Here is a 19098-nt window from a genome sequence, read left to right on the forward strand (position 1 = left end):
AGAACTACCGTATGACCCAGCAATCCCACTCCTGGGCATATACCCAGAGAAAACCATAATTCAAAAAGACACATGCACCCCAATGTTCATTGCAGCAATAGTTACAATAGCCAGGAGATGGAAGCAACCTAAGTATCCATCAACAGATGAATGGGTAAAGAAGATGTGGCATATGTATACAATGGAATATTACTCAGCCATAAAAAGAAACAAAGTGAGGTGGATGGACCTAGAATCTGTCATACAGAGTGAAGTAAGTCAGAAAGAGAAAAACGAATACCGTATGCTAACACATATATATGGAATCTAAAAAAAAAATGGTTCTGACGAACTTAGGGGCAGGACAGGAATAAAGATGCAGACGTAGAGAATGGACTTGAGGACATGGGGAGGGGGGGAGTGTAAGCTGGGACGAAGTGAGAGAGTAGCATTGACATATACACTACCAAATATAAAATAGATAGCTAGTAGGAAGCAGCTGCATAGCACAGGGAGGTCAGCTCGGTGCTTTGTGACCACCTAGAGGGGTGGGATAGGGAGAGTGGGAGGGAGACGCAAGAGGGAGGGGATATGGGGATATATGTATACATATAGCTGATTCACTTTGTTATACAGCAGAAACTAACACAACATTGTAAAGCAATTGTACTCCAATAAAGATGTTAATTTTTTTTTTCATGGAAGTAGTTGAGAAAGTTATATTTTTAAAGTCACTAACAAAACAAAACAACTCTTGCCCAAAGTAAATTCTTACCAAAGCAATCAGAGGACAGGAAAGAATGAAATAAGGTGAGGCATGGAAAACGCAAAGGCAAAATAACTTACAAAATGATATGATTGTTGAATGAAAAAACCTAAAAGAATCAGCTGAAAGTACCTATCTGAAAAGAGACTTGCGGAAGTTCCTGGCTATCAAATTATTAAAAGAAAATAACTTTTTACAAGCCAAGACAAATTTGTTAGAAAATAATAATGGAAAAATCATCCCGTTTACAATAGTAACAAGGAATAAACTTGGTCAGAAATAGGAACATCTATATGAGGAAAACTATAAAAGTCTACTAGATAACTTGAAAGTCTTTAAGTTATCTTTAAGTAAGTGAACTGATATAACATTTCCTGACAGTAAGAATCTATTATTTAAGATGTTAACTTTTTGCAGATCAGATTTATATCAATTTTAATACATGTCCTCATGTATTATTTTTTTAGGGGGTAGAGGAGTTCTTGACCAACATATATAAAATTCATCTGGAAGAATAGCATAAAAATAACCAAATAATCAGAGTTGATGGATAGAGAATTGCCTTGTCAGAAATTAAAATAATGCTGTATAAGTAACATTATTAAAAGTATTATATGTGTGCTAGAAGAGATGGCAAGATTGATGGAACACAGTAGAAAGTCTAAATGCAGACTCAAGTCTGATATAACAGTTGTGTTACTGTGCATAATAGAGTATATTCCATTGTTTCTAAGGTGCCATTGGTTGAAAGACACCATTTTATATATCTTTAAGAAAGAGAAAAATGATTTCAATTACATAATGACAAGCAATTGATTAGGATGAATACTGATTTCATAACATTTAAATGTGAAAAAAGTACATAGTTGAAATAAGTATGAATTTATTATTTAAGGTGACAATTCAAATTATTAAAGAATGGATAACTATTTATGTTTTGCAAGAATCCAGTAGCAATTTAGGGAAAAAATTAAGTAGAATTAAAATATTAAATGTGATAGAATGAATCTGTAAAAGTGCCAGAGGAAAATGTAGGTTTGTATGTAACTTTAAAATGGGGAAGCTGCTTTTAAAAGCAAGACACTATAGTTGAAAACTTAAAAGATAACTGTTTTAGTTACTTGAGAAATGAAATCTTTTCCACAGCCAAAAAACTCCCTAAGTTAAGATAATTGACAAATAACAAGTGGGAAAAAATTATTTGCAAGGTAGGTGACAAGGGTAGAAGGGTAAGTCTTACACATTAACAAGACAGGATGCTAATTTTGGAGCCCATGTTGTGCAGGAGAGAGGACAGGAGACCACAAGCAGGATATAACAATTGACCCCCTGCTCTGCCAAGAGGCCAAAAGGAAAACTGTGGTTGGTAACAACATCTGATCCCTGGAATTATAGAAAAGGAAACATAAGTGTGTGTTTAGAAACTGTCTAGTCCCTTCAGCATAATTTCCAGAGATGCCTTCAGTGCCAACTAGCTCTCAGAGCTGCAGTGATGACCGTGTGAAATAATGTCTGGACAAGTACTTTGTGAACTCTAATATTAACACTGATAGTTTGCTATCTAATTGTACTACTTCTTGGTTTTCTCCTAATATATTTTTGAATGTTTTATTTTATTTTTGTATATAGTTATTGGTTTTCGTTGAGTGATTTTGTTTTATTTTTGGTTCTGCAATAACTACTTTGTCTTTATATATAAGTGATTCTGATTTTATATGGTTTACTAGTAGATGTGGCATTTCAAATGACCAGTTTTAAATTTCATTATTGTACTCTTCATCCACTCTTCCAGATCTTTAATGAATAAGTTGTGAAAACCATCTGTAAATGGGCCCAAGCCTTACATTTTCTCAAAGAACCCTATTTGTTTGTTATGAACCTTTTCTTCTTCATAGCTTTTTTTTTTTTTTTCTGACTTGGGTATTTTTGTTTGATAGAATTAAATTTTATGAAGGGTGTAAAGAGAACAACGGATTGTCTTGAATGCTGTATAAATATGACTGCTTTCAAAGAAGGATTAAATTATATTCCTAAAGGGATAATTTGTCTTTACCCATTTTCTTGCCCTGAGCGTAACTCTGTGTTTGCGTGTCTGTATCTATAGAGGTGGATTGTGACACAGACACACTTTAGCTGTTCTGCCCTGAGCTGTGGTTGTTACAGCCAACTCTTCCTACTTGTACACTTAACATGCCATTTTAGTACCTTTCAATTCCTGAGGTATTAGTTAATATCGCTTAATACATTCATTCAATGACTGTTGGCTGAGGCCCAGATTTGAACCGCTGTCCAGGAAAGAGTTCCTTACCTCGGTCCCAGGCCCAGCAGACTGCCTGATGGCCACGTCTCAACCCCTCCGGGTTGTCTTTTCCTTCCCATACACGCAATCAATCTTATGCAGTGATACAAAGAAAAATCTTGGTTATGAAAAATGGCCATCAACTAGGAGAAAACTTTAGTAAAAATTGAAAGGCGGTCACATTGTGATGTGAGGATAAGGCACAGAATGCGTGACCCTCAAGAAAATGTGATTTGGGAGGTAGCCAGAAGCCTATATAAACAGTTCCATATTTATAATTTGGGGCTTCACAAAGGTTGGAGGATATAACCCAGGCGTTTTTACCGTACGTGGGACATGGTCTTTTAAGGTAATGAATACCGATTGCCATATTTACTCACAGTTTTTACTTGCAGTGTCCAGATTCATTATGTCTTGTTTAAAATTTTTCTTGATAATGGAATGTGTTAGAGAAGTAATCTCTGCCGTACTAATACAGATAGATAAGGATGCCTTTACTGTCTAAAGTAGAAAAACTCCCACAAACAAGAAAGAGCAACATGAGAATACAGATAATTTGTAGGGTTAAAAATAAAGTGCACACCAGTGGTAATAAAGGGATTTCATGTGCAACCATGCATCATCATGGACGCTATAAAATCCTTTTGTGCTCCAGGAAAAATAAGAGATAACAGAATATAGTCTTCATGGGAAAGTGGTTTGGGTCAGAGCCGCAATCCTTCATTCTTTCATTAACTCAGTAAACATTTTTTGAGTCCTGCTATATGCCAGGCATTGCTGGCTGAGGAAGTGGAACTGAAAAAATAAAATCTCTAAGCCCAAGATATGTACGTCCAGAAAGAAAGACAGAAATAAAATCCCCCATGATACTCCAAATGATAAAGTTAAGGAGATAGAAAGGAGAAGTGGCTGCCTCACCCGGGAAGTGGGAGGCCTGTGGGAGCTCGCTGTGAAGGGCATGTAGGGATCTATTGGACAACAGGAAAGAGAGCAGTGGGGAGCAGTATAGGCCAGCGGGAAAGCATAGGCAAAGGTGTGGGCAAGCAAAGTGCAGTCAGGGAACTGCTAGCAATTATCTGACGGGGGTGAAAAGGCACAGAGCAGCAGTGTGGTAATAAACTAGCCTTTGGGGCTAGGCTGAGCTGGGGTTTCAATTTTAGACATAAGCATACTAGCTAAGTGACCTGGAGCATATGACTTAACCTTCCTGAGACTCAGTTTCTTCATCTGTAAAATGGGCGTGGGCACACCTTTCTCACAGTATAAACTGTGCAGACTAGAGTTCATGTGTGTATTAAAGCACTGTACCTACATGCACATGATGGAAGTCTATATTACATATGCAGAGACAGAAGAGATGAGGACTTTAACAACAGTGTGTTACCCAGAGGTAGGAGGTCATCAAACTCCTCACAGAGACCACTAGGCTCAGAGTCCCATAGAACAACTAGTTCAATAAAGATTTGATGTAATCTTCTATTCATATCGACTACGTGTTTGACTTTCTAAGAAAGGCCAGGATTTGGGAGGTTAGGTTACGATTGTCTCCAAAGATTAGTTCTGCTTTTATTTCTAACTAAATAGACATTTCTATGTGCATTTACTTGTAGTATCAAAAATGATTGGAAATATGATTCTCCTGGATGCAGAGGTGCATATTTGAAACTTTAGACTGTCTATGTAAATTGTCTGTTTCATCCATTCTATTTTGTATGTAATTGTGTTATTTAACTTCTGGTTTCTCAGTAAGGAAAGGCAGTCTGTGTGACCCAAAATTCTGATGTGCATCAAAATTGCTCTCTTGGCAAATGTACAAAAATCCAATTAGTCTCCAAAGGACAAATTGTCTTTGGGGACTCAGCTGATCTGAAATTTGTGACCGAGTCTGGAAGAAAATAGTACTCTAGGATTTTTTGAACACAGACAACATACATTTAGGGCTATGTGAAACAAGTTCTCATGTAAATTGATTCAGATGACTTTTCTAGCTTATATTTGTGAGGATTCGTTTGCTTATTTGGAGATACCAAGCATTCCTAAGAGAAAAGCGTAAGACAGTCTTGGTGGGGGGGGGTCTTAAAGTCAGTGAGAACTGTGGTGATGAATAGTAACATTTGCTTGATTTCTTGGATTCTTACAGGGGTTTGCCAACTTGCTAATAAGATGGAGGAGACCACTGGCAAAATTAAGCCTTTCAACCGAAATGATGAACAGTTTCTGGAAGCTTTTGTCATCTTTTGTGGCTTGGGGATCCAGAACACACAGATGTACGAAGCAGTGGAGAGAGCTATGGCCAAGCAGATGGTCACGTTAGAGGTGGGCTGACACGTACAGGACTTCTCAGTCTCTATGGCCAAACTCTCAACTTACACCTCTCCCTGTAACAGCTCTTGGTGTCTGTTACATCACTGTATCCTTACGACAGTCATGTGCTTTAGATGATCAGATCCTTCTCTCAGTTAAACAGCTGAGGAAACTGAAACCCAGAATATTTTAGAAACTTGTCAGGGGCCTTATGACCAAACCAAAGCTCCAGCCGTTGGTCCCTTCAGTCCTCTGCTTTTTCGGCCAGAAGCAGTCCTTGACCTTAATAATCCATTCACACAGATGTCTACTGCCACTGCACCCCGTCTGTCCCTTCCCCATTGCCTGAGCCTCCCCATCTCTCCTTGTGAGCAGTTGTATTTACACGTTTTAAAAAACAGAAACAGAAATCCTAAGCACTCAGAATCAGAAATGAGGAAAAGTGAAAGTCTTTCAAATTACAGATTTGTGGATCCCACTTCTGAAAATTCTGATTCAATAAGGCTTGGGTAGAGGCTGGGAATCTGCATTATTACAGAGCTCCCCCAGGTGACTGTGAATGTGAACCACTGGCTTGGGGCACTGACCTCAGGCAGACTCCCTCCCAAGCAGGTCAAGCCTACCTAAGTGGGCCAGCCCTTTCCAGATGTACTTCACTAACTGCCTGAAGATGTTCACTTCGTGTAACATGGAAATTTCTTACATCATGGACCAACTTAGGGAAATAGACTTCATAAAGGGCATTACTTCGTCCTTCATACACTGGTGTGAAATATACTTTAATGTTTGCCTGCTCTTAGCTAGTAGAGATCAGTGGAAATCAATGTTTGGGATATGGGTCATTAACTTTTCCTCCAACCCCTAATAAACAGATACCTAACCTAAAGAGCTAGAAGGATATATAAGTCAAGATTTACCAATAACCAAGATGGTATGCTTTACTTTCTAATGTGAATATATAACACTAATAGTTTTGCTATAGTGTTACATAAGAGACCTTGGCTTAGAAACCGGTAGAAATCTGTTTCAAATACACACACACATATGTATGTGTGTGTATATATACAAACAAATATACATCTATTTCAAATTACATATATGCACACATGTACATATATGTACGTGTGTGTGCATGTACAATTTTTAAGCAAATTTTTTTTTACTGTTTCCATGGCTTTGCACCGAAGAATTGAATCTAAGCCAGCTATCAATTAGAAGTTATCTCTTTTTAAAAAAACTTCCTATTTGGGAAATTTCAAACATAATGCTGAAGTAGAGAGAATAGCTCAGGAGCCCCCACGTGTTCATTAGCTGTCTTCGGTAATTACTGACCTGTGGCTGCGGTTATTCCGTCCATACCCTTGCTCGCTTCTCTGTACTCTTCTTCCCTATTAATGCATTGATTATTTTGAAGCAGATCCCACATATCATATCATTTTATTCAAAATCTCTGAATATTTTCCTGTTTGAGATTTATTTCTATTTTTACACTGTGGTTTTACTTCAGTTAAATATGAGTCATTAGGCTTTCACTTAATATATACATTTCAATTTCAATTCATTATAGGAAGGCATATGTACAATCATAGGTTTAACCTTGAAAAAATTTTTTCTTCTGATGTATTGGATAAATGCTAAGGACATGAACCCCTCATGTTTTCTTATGACAGGGAATTATTTTGACCTGGAAAACATCATTATAATGACAGTAAAACAACAACAATAATAGCTAACCTTTATCAAATGCTTACTCTGTTCTCACTTGTGTTAACAAAATTAATCCTTACAACCCTACGAGTAAGGTGCTATTTTGATCTTCAGTGTGTGATGAAATTAATTTTTTTAACTTAGAATGTCATGTTATTCCTTTATTCACTTATCCATGTTGCATTGCACTGATTTATATTAGACTAATTCATGGTCATAGCCTTGGCCTTTCTCAACAAACCACCTCTGTGGTGTCAGCAGCAGCTTAGCCATGACCTGTCCATTTCACAGGAGCAGGAGACAGCAACTCCAAGGTTCCTGAGGTTTCCTAGTGATTAATGGTTCAAACGCTAAGACAAATCAAGTGTATCATAGTATTATAACATTCTGAATCACAAGATAGTAGATGTATGTACCATTTGGCTTTAGATTTTGAATTGCTTAAAATTTTAAAAACTAGTTCAAGGGAAACTAGTTTGGGCTGCTGAATTACTTGGCTCACCATTTAAAGTGAACATGGGATACCTTTTTATCACTGATTTTAAAACTTTGAGGGATTTTAGTAAATCTGTGTTGACTCTGTCAAAAATAAAGTTTTAAAAATGTGTTTTTAAAATATGATAGACAGTTTAAAATGCAATCACTACCTTGGTTTAAAAGAATGTCTAAAATATTATTCCATTACTTAAAAGTTATCACTTTTGAAAATGGGAATGAATGATTCTCATGTTAAGTTATAAGAAGACAGTAAACCTGCCTTACCATCTTCTTACAACTTAACTCACTAGGGCGATGGGAAGTGTACTAAATTGGGAGTTGAAAGCTGGGTTCTAGGCCCTCTTGTCTTCTCACTGGGTATGAGCTCACAGCCAAGTCATGAGGATCCCTGAGCCTAGGTGTCCTCAGCTGTTAATGGATAGATTTATAGACCAGCCCTACTCTTCTCAGTTCTTGAATCATATGAGTGTAAAAGGATCCTTGAGTCTGTGTGACATTATATCTCCGCTGTGCAGTTTTTCCTTATGAATTCTGCAGTGGTTACATACTTCATCTGAGAGCCACTTCTAGGCTACTTTCTTTCCAAATATCAACGTTAAAATGTCAGTTTATGCAGAGGTCTTTTATCTTGATTCTGTACACAAGTAAAAATAACTAAAGTCAGTTTTTTTTTAAAAGAAAGTGACCCAAAATTTTCTGCCAAGTTTGACCTAAGAGTGTGGCTTATAAATAATGTGTTTGTTATATCAACAATGTCAGAGGAAAAGTGACAGTTTTCTTTGAACATAGGGAGTATAACTTTCTGTTTCCGTAATAAGCATTTGAATCAAAGTCTGGGATTTTCTCTCTGTTGAAGAAAGCAGCAAACAAGATATGATGTTCTGAGGAGTCCAGCTGTCTCTGCAGGAAGTTTTAGCAGAATCTCAGGCTTGAAATTGTGGTCTGTGTTTGGTAGTCCTCTCTTGTATAACCTGCATTCCTTCTTTTCTCGCCCTGTAGGTTCTGTCATATCATGCTTCAGCTGCAGAGGAAGAAACACGAGAGCTCCAATCCTTAGCGGTAATCCTCCTCCTCTTTCTTTGTAGAAATGACTAACTAGAGGCATCTAATTAATACATAAATATGCTTCTCTCAGGACAACTGCTTCTACTGGTAATGGTCCCCTAGACATTTAATTAAATGTGGTACATATTTATATGAACATTTATAAAAATATCTAATCAAACCTACTTTCTTGCAGGGCTAGAAACTCACTGATAACACAGAGCAAAGGATAGCATCATATTGATTTTGTAATACATTATATGATTCTGATATTTTTGCAATAATTGTTATAATCTTTACATCTTTCTTAAGCCAAAATTAAATTTAGTTTTCAGTTCATGGGGAAGTGTGGACAGGCGACTGCAAGGTGGTTGGTTGGTTAGAGTAATAACAGCAAAGATTTTATAGCTTGTAACTGATAACGTACTCTGTGTTATTAAGAATTGAGAGTGATTTTAATTTCTGATCATATGGCTTACAGAATGTTATTTGAAATTGGGTTCAAGTAAGGTCAGTTGCTGAATTCTCACTACATTCTTATTTAGGATACTATGAGAGAAAACCACATTGATATGTAAGTGGAATATCACGTGTTCTAGGTCTTGATTGAGATTGCCTTGGATGAGATTAATGAAAATTCGAGCCACTTACACATGGACAACCAAGACTGACCCTCTGAGTTTAAATTTACTTGAGACAACATAAAGTCTATATGAGATTTGATGAGAGTCACGTAAGGAATGAGAAGGGTCACTGAGATCATTGAGATTCTTTTTCTTTGTCGTCATCATCATGGCTTGCCAAATGTTCACCCTCCGTGCCCTTACATACATTTTCTCATGTAAACAGGACAGCTGTGCTATGAAGCAAGGGACGTGCTCACGGTCGCAGTGGCAGGAAGTGGAGAGTCAGGATACAAACTCACACTGTCTCTCTCCAGAATGCATGCATATAATCACTGTCTTATCTGTGATGGGCTGTTAGGGAGAGAGAAGGCTAAAGATGATTCAGATGTCCTGACCTTGGTAATTCAGAGAGTGATCATCCCATTCATTCACAAAAGTGGAAATATTAAGAAAGAAAACGGATAGATTTGATTTAGAACATGGTAAGTTTGAGGTAAGTGAACAACCAAATAGACATCTTCAACAACCAGGAAGGGCAGGTCTAGAGTGGGGAGGGGCTGGTGGGCAGAACTAGAGGCGGTGATTTGGAAGTTAAATCACGGGATCTGGGGGAGTCCCGTGGTAGTGAAAGACTGGGAATGGAGCAAGTTGGGGAGAGTGCAGAAAGATGTGCAAGGCTGCAGGCAGAACTCTTGTGGGTATAGGTTTAGATGGAAGGTGTAGGAAAAGAAACCAGCTAAAGCAGCAAAGCGGGAGTTAAACTGGGAGGAAGGTTTAGGCTAGGCAGTGGCACAGAAGGCTAGTAGAACAGTTTTTTACAAGAAAGGAGATCCCATCATTTGTTATAGGAAGGTTGAGAAATAGGACTGAGAAGGCTGCTGGATTCAGTGATGAGGTGATTGTTCAGAAGGCAACTTCAGGAGTGAAACTGCAAAGGGTATGAGTAAATGATGAGAAAATGGAGGAAATGAATACAGACTATTTTTAAAAATATGGTTTGTATGAAAGAGAGTGAAATAGCTAAGACAGGTGTTGGCTGCATCATGTGAAGTTTTTTACTTGCTTTGTTTTGTGTTTGTGAGCAGGCTTTGCTCACAAGCAGGAAAGCCAGCATGTTCTTGGACAAAGGCGTAAGGTCCAGGGTGAGTGTGAGACTAAGAAATTTAGTCAGTTTCTTTCAAGAAATTGAAAGAGGTCTGGACCTTGAAGTGGCCTAGATATTAAAGAGACATTTCTTTGGCCAAGACGAGAGAAAAGGGATAATAATAATAGTAAATAATAATAGCTACACTTAATTGAGCACTTACTATATACCTGGCATGTTTGAAGTTCTTTGTGTGTGTTAACTTAAGTGCATTAAATCCACAGCCATACTATAAGGTCAGTTTCAGCATTTTGAAAATGGAATTTGAGGTTGAGAGGGTTTAGATTGTCCTCCTCAGGATCTCCCAGATGGTGAGTGATGGTGCCAGGACTAAATCCAGGCAGTCCAGACCCAAAGCCCACACGTCACTGCACAGCACTGGAGAGAATGCGCTAGGAAAGAAGGAAAGAGAATCAGGACTTGTAGATGTTCTTGATTAAATCACCGAGTAGGAAGCTGAGTCATCTGCCAAGAACAGTTGAAGGAACTTGAGATGATTTCATCTGAAAGATTAAGCTTCTCTAGGGGTTAGCCTCATTCGAATTGGCTGTATTTCTTTTGTTCACGGTGACGTTTGAAGGAATGAGACGTTTTTCAATTATTTACAAAGGTTTAGAGGTTTAAAGTATTTCTCACATCAGACTTAATTGCCCGTTTGTGTAATCCTCGTAGAGTGATAAAGTTTTGAACTAACTGCATACCGTGAGCTGGAAATGATCGCATGGAGAGATACATTTTGAAGTGCTTGCAGGCTTTGTGGGATTATTAAGTTAGCTCTAAAATGAGGGCAAGGGTACACTTTGTTGTTTTAGATAAATAAAAACTAGCAAATAGAGTCATTTCTAAAGATAATGCTTTAAAAAATCCATTAGGATATTAAACTTTGCTTTTTACTTTGAAAATAGCATAGTCTTTCAGAAAAATTTGAAAATTATTTTCTCAATTATGTTAATAATTTTAGCCAGAGAAAAACACTTTGGAAAAACTGAGAATTGCTATATTGCAGTATTGTTCAAAACCATCTGTTGTTCCGTTTGGAAAATAGATTTCTGGCAGCTGCATTGAGAAATTTAGGATAACATAGCTTGTAGGTCAAATAATTCATTTGAATTGGTTGGAATTCAGCAACTGATTTCAATTCTGTTTTCTACCATCCTAATAAAAATTCCTTTGCAGCCCCAAATACACAGGTGTCTGCATCATCCAGAAATTACCAAAATTGCTGTCTTAGTCATGTGTCTGATGGTTTATCTCAATTTAAAACCTAAAATAAATTGAAAAGCTGTCAAATGCTTCTCAATTTTTATTTTTAGAAATCAGTTCTTGAAAGAATTAAATAATGTGCTTAAGTATACTAAATATTTATGCCTATGTTCAGAAAAGTTTTCTAGTCATAAAAGTATAACAAAGTTGATAGGAAATTCAGAATCCTTTTTTTCCCTTGCTTAACTTGAGTTTTTATCCCATTTTTAATCTTATTTTCTCTTGGCTTAAAATTGGGTATAGCAGAAATAGGGCCTCAAACAAGCATTTTGCCATATACCTTTTAATGATCCTTACAAGTTACTGAGCTAAAAATAAAAGGACCCCAGCTGACCTGGTTATGGTTATTAGAAAGTTGTTAGTTAAGATATCAGAGTGAAATAAATGTTTATGTGTTATAAGTAACTGAATATTTGATTGATTGATTGCCTTTTCTGCCTTCTCTTGCTAGAAGAACAGTAAATAAATACGTTTTAGAGTTTAGTTTTTTAAAATAAACTTCTCAGTTTTGTCATGGAGTCAGTGCTGATTCAGTTCCAATCCCTACAGCTTCTGCTTTATAGCAGTTTCTTTAATCACACGTAACGTATCTCAAAGCAAACTGAGACCCTGTTGTGATCCTGAAAGGTCTTCTGTATCAAAATACAGAGAGAGGGAAAAGCTGGCCACTTAGGCAGGATTTCCTAGGACAGAATTTATACCTCATCTTGACCTTAACCTTTCAGAGCCAGAAACTTCAAGTGAACCCTCTTGATCAGGCATGTGTGTGAATGCTGCAGGTAGCAGCAGTAAGGGGCAGAGCCAGAAACCTGACCCAAATCCTATTGCCTAAGGCAGCGTTAGAGTATAGAGCCACTTCCTTATGTCAAGATGATCATCACATTCCTTCACTTTGGGGGGAAATCTCTATGGATAGTCAAATTATAAATGGAAAATTTTGAGCAGATAATAATAAAGAAGAGTCGACCCTATGATCTAGATAACTAGTGTCACCGAACTGTAGCCAACAAGGCATCCAGTAAGGCATCTTCTTCCTTAAAAAGTGCTAGAAATACTCTAACAATTTGGGTCCTTTGGACTTCCCGTACACTGTCAGTTGATGCATTCATTTTTATAGACGTCTATAACATGAATATATCTTTTCCACATTGCAAGATTTAATAGATTCTGTTTGGTTCTTCCCACTTTCATTTGACAAGCAAATCTTACCTATTTTGCTTTGATTTACTAGTGGATTACTTCCAGTGGTAGTCTTAGCTCCAAAGTATGGTGGCACTGTTCTTGAGCTTCTTATATACTAATTAGATGCTAACCAAGTCTGAGTGTATTAGTCCCAATTGTAGTCATACATTTTCTCTGAAGTTTTACTTATAAGCATATATGTATTTTATTGGAATCTTGACATTATTATGTGCCTCATTACATGGTTTTGAAAAACCTTATGCTCATTATTCAAGTTGTTTTTATAGTCTGTGCCTCTTCCCTATTGAGATTTAAAGGAATCCATTTATATAATGTTAGAAAGAAGGAAAAATAATGAAATATGTTAATATAGTTATTGAAGAAAATAAGCTAATCTAGTCCTGCTAGGCCTTATTCACTTCTTTATTCTCTTTAAGATTTGGTTCCACGTGCTGAGTTGGAATATTCACCTCTCTTTGTATTAGTAGGTTTCTTTCTCATTCATATTTGGATCCAATTCCTTCTTAGAGAAAGATATATTCTAACAGCCTTGTAAACTAACTGTGTGGGGTTTTTTCTTTGAAAACACATTTTCTGTGCATGTTAAACGTGGGGAAGAGAGACATTAGCCTTCTGTAAAGTGTAATGTGATGGCTGTCAGCGTGGCTTTGTTCAAAGACCCAGACCCAAACTGCTCTGCATAAAAGAGTGTCCCAAGAGGCAGGCTAGTGATGGGGACTGATAAGGAGAACTTAAAATACCTGACTGAGCATCTCTCCTTGTGGCTACCAATAGACTCATCAAATACCTACATTAATTTTATTCCTGAAAATAATTTCCTTAAAGAATGGATCTTTGAGGAAAATCTCCTTCCCTCTTAACATCTGTATCGAATAAACATCAAGGAGTAATGTAACAAAATGCCTTCATAAAACACTGAAGCTAATTGGAAGAATTTGACATTTTATGGAAGACCAAGTTCAGTGGCTGCCTTTCTTTCAGACTGAATTTAATAAATAACTTTCTGAATAAAGGCCTTTCTTAAGAGTTGACAATTAGGAGTTGTTTCTGTAATTTCTATTTTAGCTCTTGAGATTTGATACTTTCAGACCTCAGGCAGGCAGAATGCCTTTGATTGCAGTGTGACCTTTTTTGTGCAGAGATTATACAGTTGAGCAAATTGTGTAGCCACATGTCTTTATTTTCCTCCAAGGTTACCAGAGACTTTGCCACAGGCTAAATATATAAACCTTTTTCATGAGACATCCGCCAAAAATATGAAACTCAATAATTTTTAAATGACCCTTATATTTACCATACCCAAGTGTATTATTTTCCATGAACATGTGATTTATGGGCTTCAAGGAGACTATACATTTTATAAATGTATTATTTCCTATAAAGTTTCATTTCCACGCTTGTGTAAAAGGGACCCCAGTGTGTCCCGTTTTGTTGTGTAAATGGACTTATTTCATAATAAGAAATAGTTGAATAAAAGAAGGGCTGTCATTTGTCTTAAGTAAGGTACTGATAAAGCTCAGGAACAATTCTCTTTGACTTTAGAAAAATAGGTGACCTTACTAGTCAGGATTCTCCAGAGAAAAAGAAGCAGAAGGAGATTTTATATATGCGTAAATGAGAGAGAGAGAGAATCTGAGGAGTTGGCTCACATGCTTGTGCGGGCTGAGAAGTCCACAGTCTGCTGTCTGCAGACTGGAGACCCAGGAAGACCAGCGGTGTCATTGAGTTGAGTCTAAAGGCCTGAGAGCAGGGGAGCTGATTGTTGAAATCCCAGGCCCAGTGCCTGAGAAGATAGGAGATACCCCATTCCAGTGGGCTTGGAGGAAGCAAGAAGGGGCACGTTCCTCCTTCTTCCACCTTTTGTTCTGTCGGGCCCTCAGTGGATTGGATGATGCCCTCGCACGTTGGGGAGTACAGTCTCCTTTACTGAGTCCACAGATTCCAATGCTCGTCTTATCCAGGAACACCCTCACAGACACACCCAGAAATCATGTTTCATTTGGGCACCCTGTGGCCAGTCAAGTTGCGACATAAAATTAACTATTACAAGTGACTAAAAAAGGTAGTTAAATGTGTACTTACATTCTCTGTCATTGTGTTGTTAGGGATCACTTACGCAAACTTATTAGCATCCTTGTGTTGTTGCACTTAAACAATATATTTCAAATTTTTGTATGTCTGTCTTCTCCATCAGACTGTTAGTTCTTGAGTCGTAATAATAATAGCTACTATTTAGTGATTGCTTAACAGGAACCTGGTTTACATGTTTTGTTGAGTAACTGAGTGAATGATTCTGGAAAATTCAGACTTTTAGGAAGCCTATAATCTAGCATGAAATAACACAATTCACGATCCTTCAATGCATTCAACAAGATTATGCTTTCTTTTTTCTTAAAGTGATTATGAAGCTAGAAATAATTTAATCGTTGATGAAATGAATAAAACAGCGGTTAACTGGTCATAGAGCTTTCATTTTCATGAGTATAGCATGATGGTTAAGAACGTGAGTCTAGAGAGAGATGTCTAGGTTCAGATTCCAGCTCCGTGATCTCGGGTAAATCTGTGACTTCTCTGAGCCTCAGTTTCTTCATTTGTAAAAAGAGAATAATGAAAGAACTTAGAGAGTTGTAGTGACCAGAGTTCCTGGTACATATGCCTCCCCCCCTATTATGTGTCAGTTATTATTAGTAATGGTGATAGTGGGAGGAAAAGCAGTTCTCCTAAGGTAGTAGGAGCAACGTTGAGGCCTTCATCTTCTCCGTCATGTTCCAAGCCTTTTTGCCCAAGCCATTCTAATTATGCACCATCAAGAAAGTTGTTGGGGGATGGAGGGAATGAAAAGTGCCCACCAAACTGAGAAGGTATCTTGAGACTGAAAAACAAGGCAGGCAGCTCCATCCAATCAATGGATCAGTTCATTGTAGTGTAACTTACAGGGTAGGATCGGATGGACAACAATTTGGAAGCCTTCACAGCTGCACTCCACACCACCGAGGGGCCACTGGGACAATTTTATGGTTAATCTAGGGTATACGGGTATGTGCTTAGAAACAGGGAGTGCATTCCTAAGTCAAGATTTATGAATGGATAGCTAGTCTCAGGGGCGCTGGGAATTCGTCAGTGAAGGTCTTCATCATTGTTTGGAGCTAACAGAGCATAGAGGCCACCTGGACCTAACGATTGTTAAAAATATCTATTAACTACAAAGCCCTTAATGACGGAGAAATGATTTACCATATAGTACAGTCCTGGGGAGGGTCAGTGGAAGGACAGGAGGAACTGTATGGGCCCAAGATGGTGTCAGTTATGCTAACAACCGTACAAAAGTATGCACTCATTTTTGAATTAGCCAAAAAAGAACAACAGGTGGGTGGAAAACAGGTAGGAAGAAAAAAGCACCATGTGTTCTAAAATAAATGTAAGCCTTTTGTTTGTGAAGTGTAACCAATTCTCTACTTGAGGGGAGTTATCTAGAGTTGACCATTTTAAGTAACATCCTACCCAGAGCTGCTAAAAAGTAGAAAACTTTTGGTCATTGCTTTCCCATCCTGAGTTTCCAGTGTTCTTGCAACTGAATCAATCAAAATTTAATGACACTTAAAACAAGCTGAAGCTGAGTTTTTTAAATTACAGTAGCGAAGTATTCATTGTGCAGATGAAAGAGGGAATTCAGCTATAAAAAATTTTTCAGAAGTAAATAAAGTGAATAATTGAACTGTAAGAGAAGAAGTCATAGTCTATAATTTATCCGTTGTGTCTCACTCAGCATGGTTCATTACTAATGTTTGTGTCATAGCTCTTTGCCAAATTAAAGTAAATATTATGAAGAACTGACTAGGTGCTTGATGATCACAAAAAGTTTTTCATTTATACATTCACATTTATCTCCTATTTTATGTGGATATTAGGTGTTACAAATATAACAATAAGTAATCAATCTCTGTCCTCTTGGAACTTAAAGAATAGTGAAGGACTATATGTATAACTTAATTATATAATATTATATAATTATCAGAAAAAAAAGCTATGACTGTAAAGTATAGGCATCATGAAATTATATACTATAGACATATTCTAGAGTGAATGGTTTGGGATATGTGTAGTTATCCACATCTTCTTAAATGTCTCAGTTCCATTCTTGGTGCCCCACTTGCTCCTGATCAATGCTCTAATGTTCACATAAGAGATACGGCAAGTCTGTGATTTCATCCTACACCGTCATTCAGCAGCCTACAGTATAAGATTGTGTGTGGGTTTCGAGATCTGGCTCACTGTGGAAACTTTCATGTAAGCCAGAATCAGAAAGCCACTAGGCCATCTCCTTCCAGAATCAACCATTGCAGCATATTTTGGGAGTGAGAAAGCTGCTGCCAGGACTGAAGTCTCCACAGCTGCATAACACCCTCTGGAACCACATTTTAGAAAAACAGGTTCCTCATGTGGTAGGCACTGTGTTAGTTTGAAATTCAGGTATACCTCATTGAAGAAACCAGATTTCATCTGGAACCCTAGCTGAAAGGGAGTCAGGGAAATATATTTTTGAGCTTTCTTAACTCTTCAGAAAATGAAGGCTCACTAGGAAAAGGTTGAAATAGATGTTATGTTAATGGAGTCTTGCTACAGCATCTACCACAGAGACCCGGAAGTGAAAGAGACAGCATTAATTACCCTTGAAAACAAATGGCAAAAACATAGACACCTCTCCCCACCTTGCATAAAAAAGTCAAATGATGGCAATTTCCAAAAACTCAATTTTTCATTTAGAGCATTATTGCAGTAAGTACAGAGGCTACCACGTACCCATGAAAAGCATAGTATAACCGTAACAGCTAAGGAGCACCATCCATTTACCTTAAATGGTGAGAGAGTCAGAGACGGAGCTTGGGCCTGTACAGGAAGGTCACTGGCAAGATTTAGATGCCACTCACAGGGTGGCCTTGGATTCCAAAGTGAGAAGGCAGTTATAGATCCTGGAGTCCTGTGGACACAGAGATAAATTAAACCTTAGAGACAACCCCCTCATTTTACAGGTGAGAAAATGGGCAGAGGTTGAACATCTTGTTCAGGGTGACAAAGTCAGTGGGGCATCGGGACTAGAACCCCTAATAGCAAACATTCCTTTACCATGTGCTTCACCTTGCTTTCAGGTTTCTCTTTTTATGATCATTATCTAATGCCACATGCAGATGTGGTAGCTGATCTAGGATAATGCCGGCTGGTGATCAGTTTATTATATAGATCCTCATCAGTCAGACGGTACTCAGAACAGCTGGTTTTAATTAAAGATCACTGAGCAGTTAAAGTATTTTTATAGCTCTGAATACTGCTTCCTTTAACCCAATCCAGTCCTACTCCCAAGGATATGTCCAGTTCCACCCTTAATGAATTTCACTTCCAGAGTTTTGTTTTGTTTTGTTTAATTTTTGCAAGAATGGTGAAAAGGGATCAAGACTTTAGAAAAAAGAGTCATAAAAAAGGAACTTGAATGAAGAATTTCCCCTAAAGAGTCACGAGAGGTAACTAGTTTCTTTATGAGTTTGAGTGGCAGATATAATTAAAGAACTCAGAAGAAAAATGACTTTGTACTACCGAACGGTTTGCCAGGTTGAATCTTTAACCCAGGGAGCTTTGTATATTCTTTATATCCCGTATTTGGTTAATTTGACACAAATTAGAACTCCCAACCCTAGAAAGGCTTAACTATATTCAGATGAAGCACTAAAATATCTAATTGCTATTGCCTGAGAATTCACAGGCACTGTGCTTTCATGTGGGGAAATAAGCAGTATTGTGCAGTATTAGGTGGTATCATAGTTCCAGAAGTTCGAATTGGATTAGTCAACCATAATACATATACACATTTATAGCTTTACAGAATCTATAAAATATGTTACTTGTTTGTCTTCAACATCATGATGCAGTAAGTTATATTATCCCCCAAAGAAAAACAAAGTCAGAAGTCTCACTTTGCAAATTCTAACAAATCAAACGGTCAGTGAAGGAAGCTATAAAAATCCAGAATTGTATATACATAACCTCTCCCAGAAATACCACATATTTTTTCCCTGCTATTAGTAAGATGCAGACTATTTCGTTTTAGAAAATGGTAAGTTAGAATGACAGGCAATATGTTTTACTTAAAATCCCCTTTATCCCAAGCCCTTTCAGGGCAGACAGAAAGTTGAATTCTCTTGTGATGGTCAGAGAAGCAGTTTACGAGAGCTTTAAATGATGTGTGACTTTCTCATGGCTTATTAGCAATCGA

The 19098-nt window shown here is 37.5% G+C and overlaps 1 protein-coding gene across 2 annotated transcripts in view; it reads left to right on the forward strand.

Annotated features, from left to right (window-relative positions):
* PDE5A (phosphodiesterase 5A) overlaps nucleotides 1-19098 on the forward strand; it is a gene marked incomplete at its 5' end in the record, with an annotated part of 136197 nt that overhangs the window by 81191 nt on the left and 35908 nt on the right. For both annotated transcript variants that reach the window (XM_082838478.1, XM_082838479.1), the window contains 2 exons: nucleotides 5185-5360; nucleotides 8553-8612. In XM_082838478.1, the coding sequence (XP_082694604.1) occupies nucleotides 5185-5360; nucleotides 8553-8612 (236 nt within the window). The remainder of the gene's footprint in view (nucleotides 1-5184; nucleotides 5361-8552; nucleotides 8613-19098) is intronic.

The sequence above is a fragment of the Leucopleurus acutus genome, assembly GCF_964270905.1.
Source record: "Leucopleurus acutus genome assembly, chromosome: 4".
In the NCBI taxonomy this organism is placed as follows: Eukaryota; Metazoa; Chordata; class Mammalia; order Artiodactyla; family Delphinidae; genus Leucopleurus; species Leucopleurus acutus.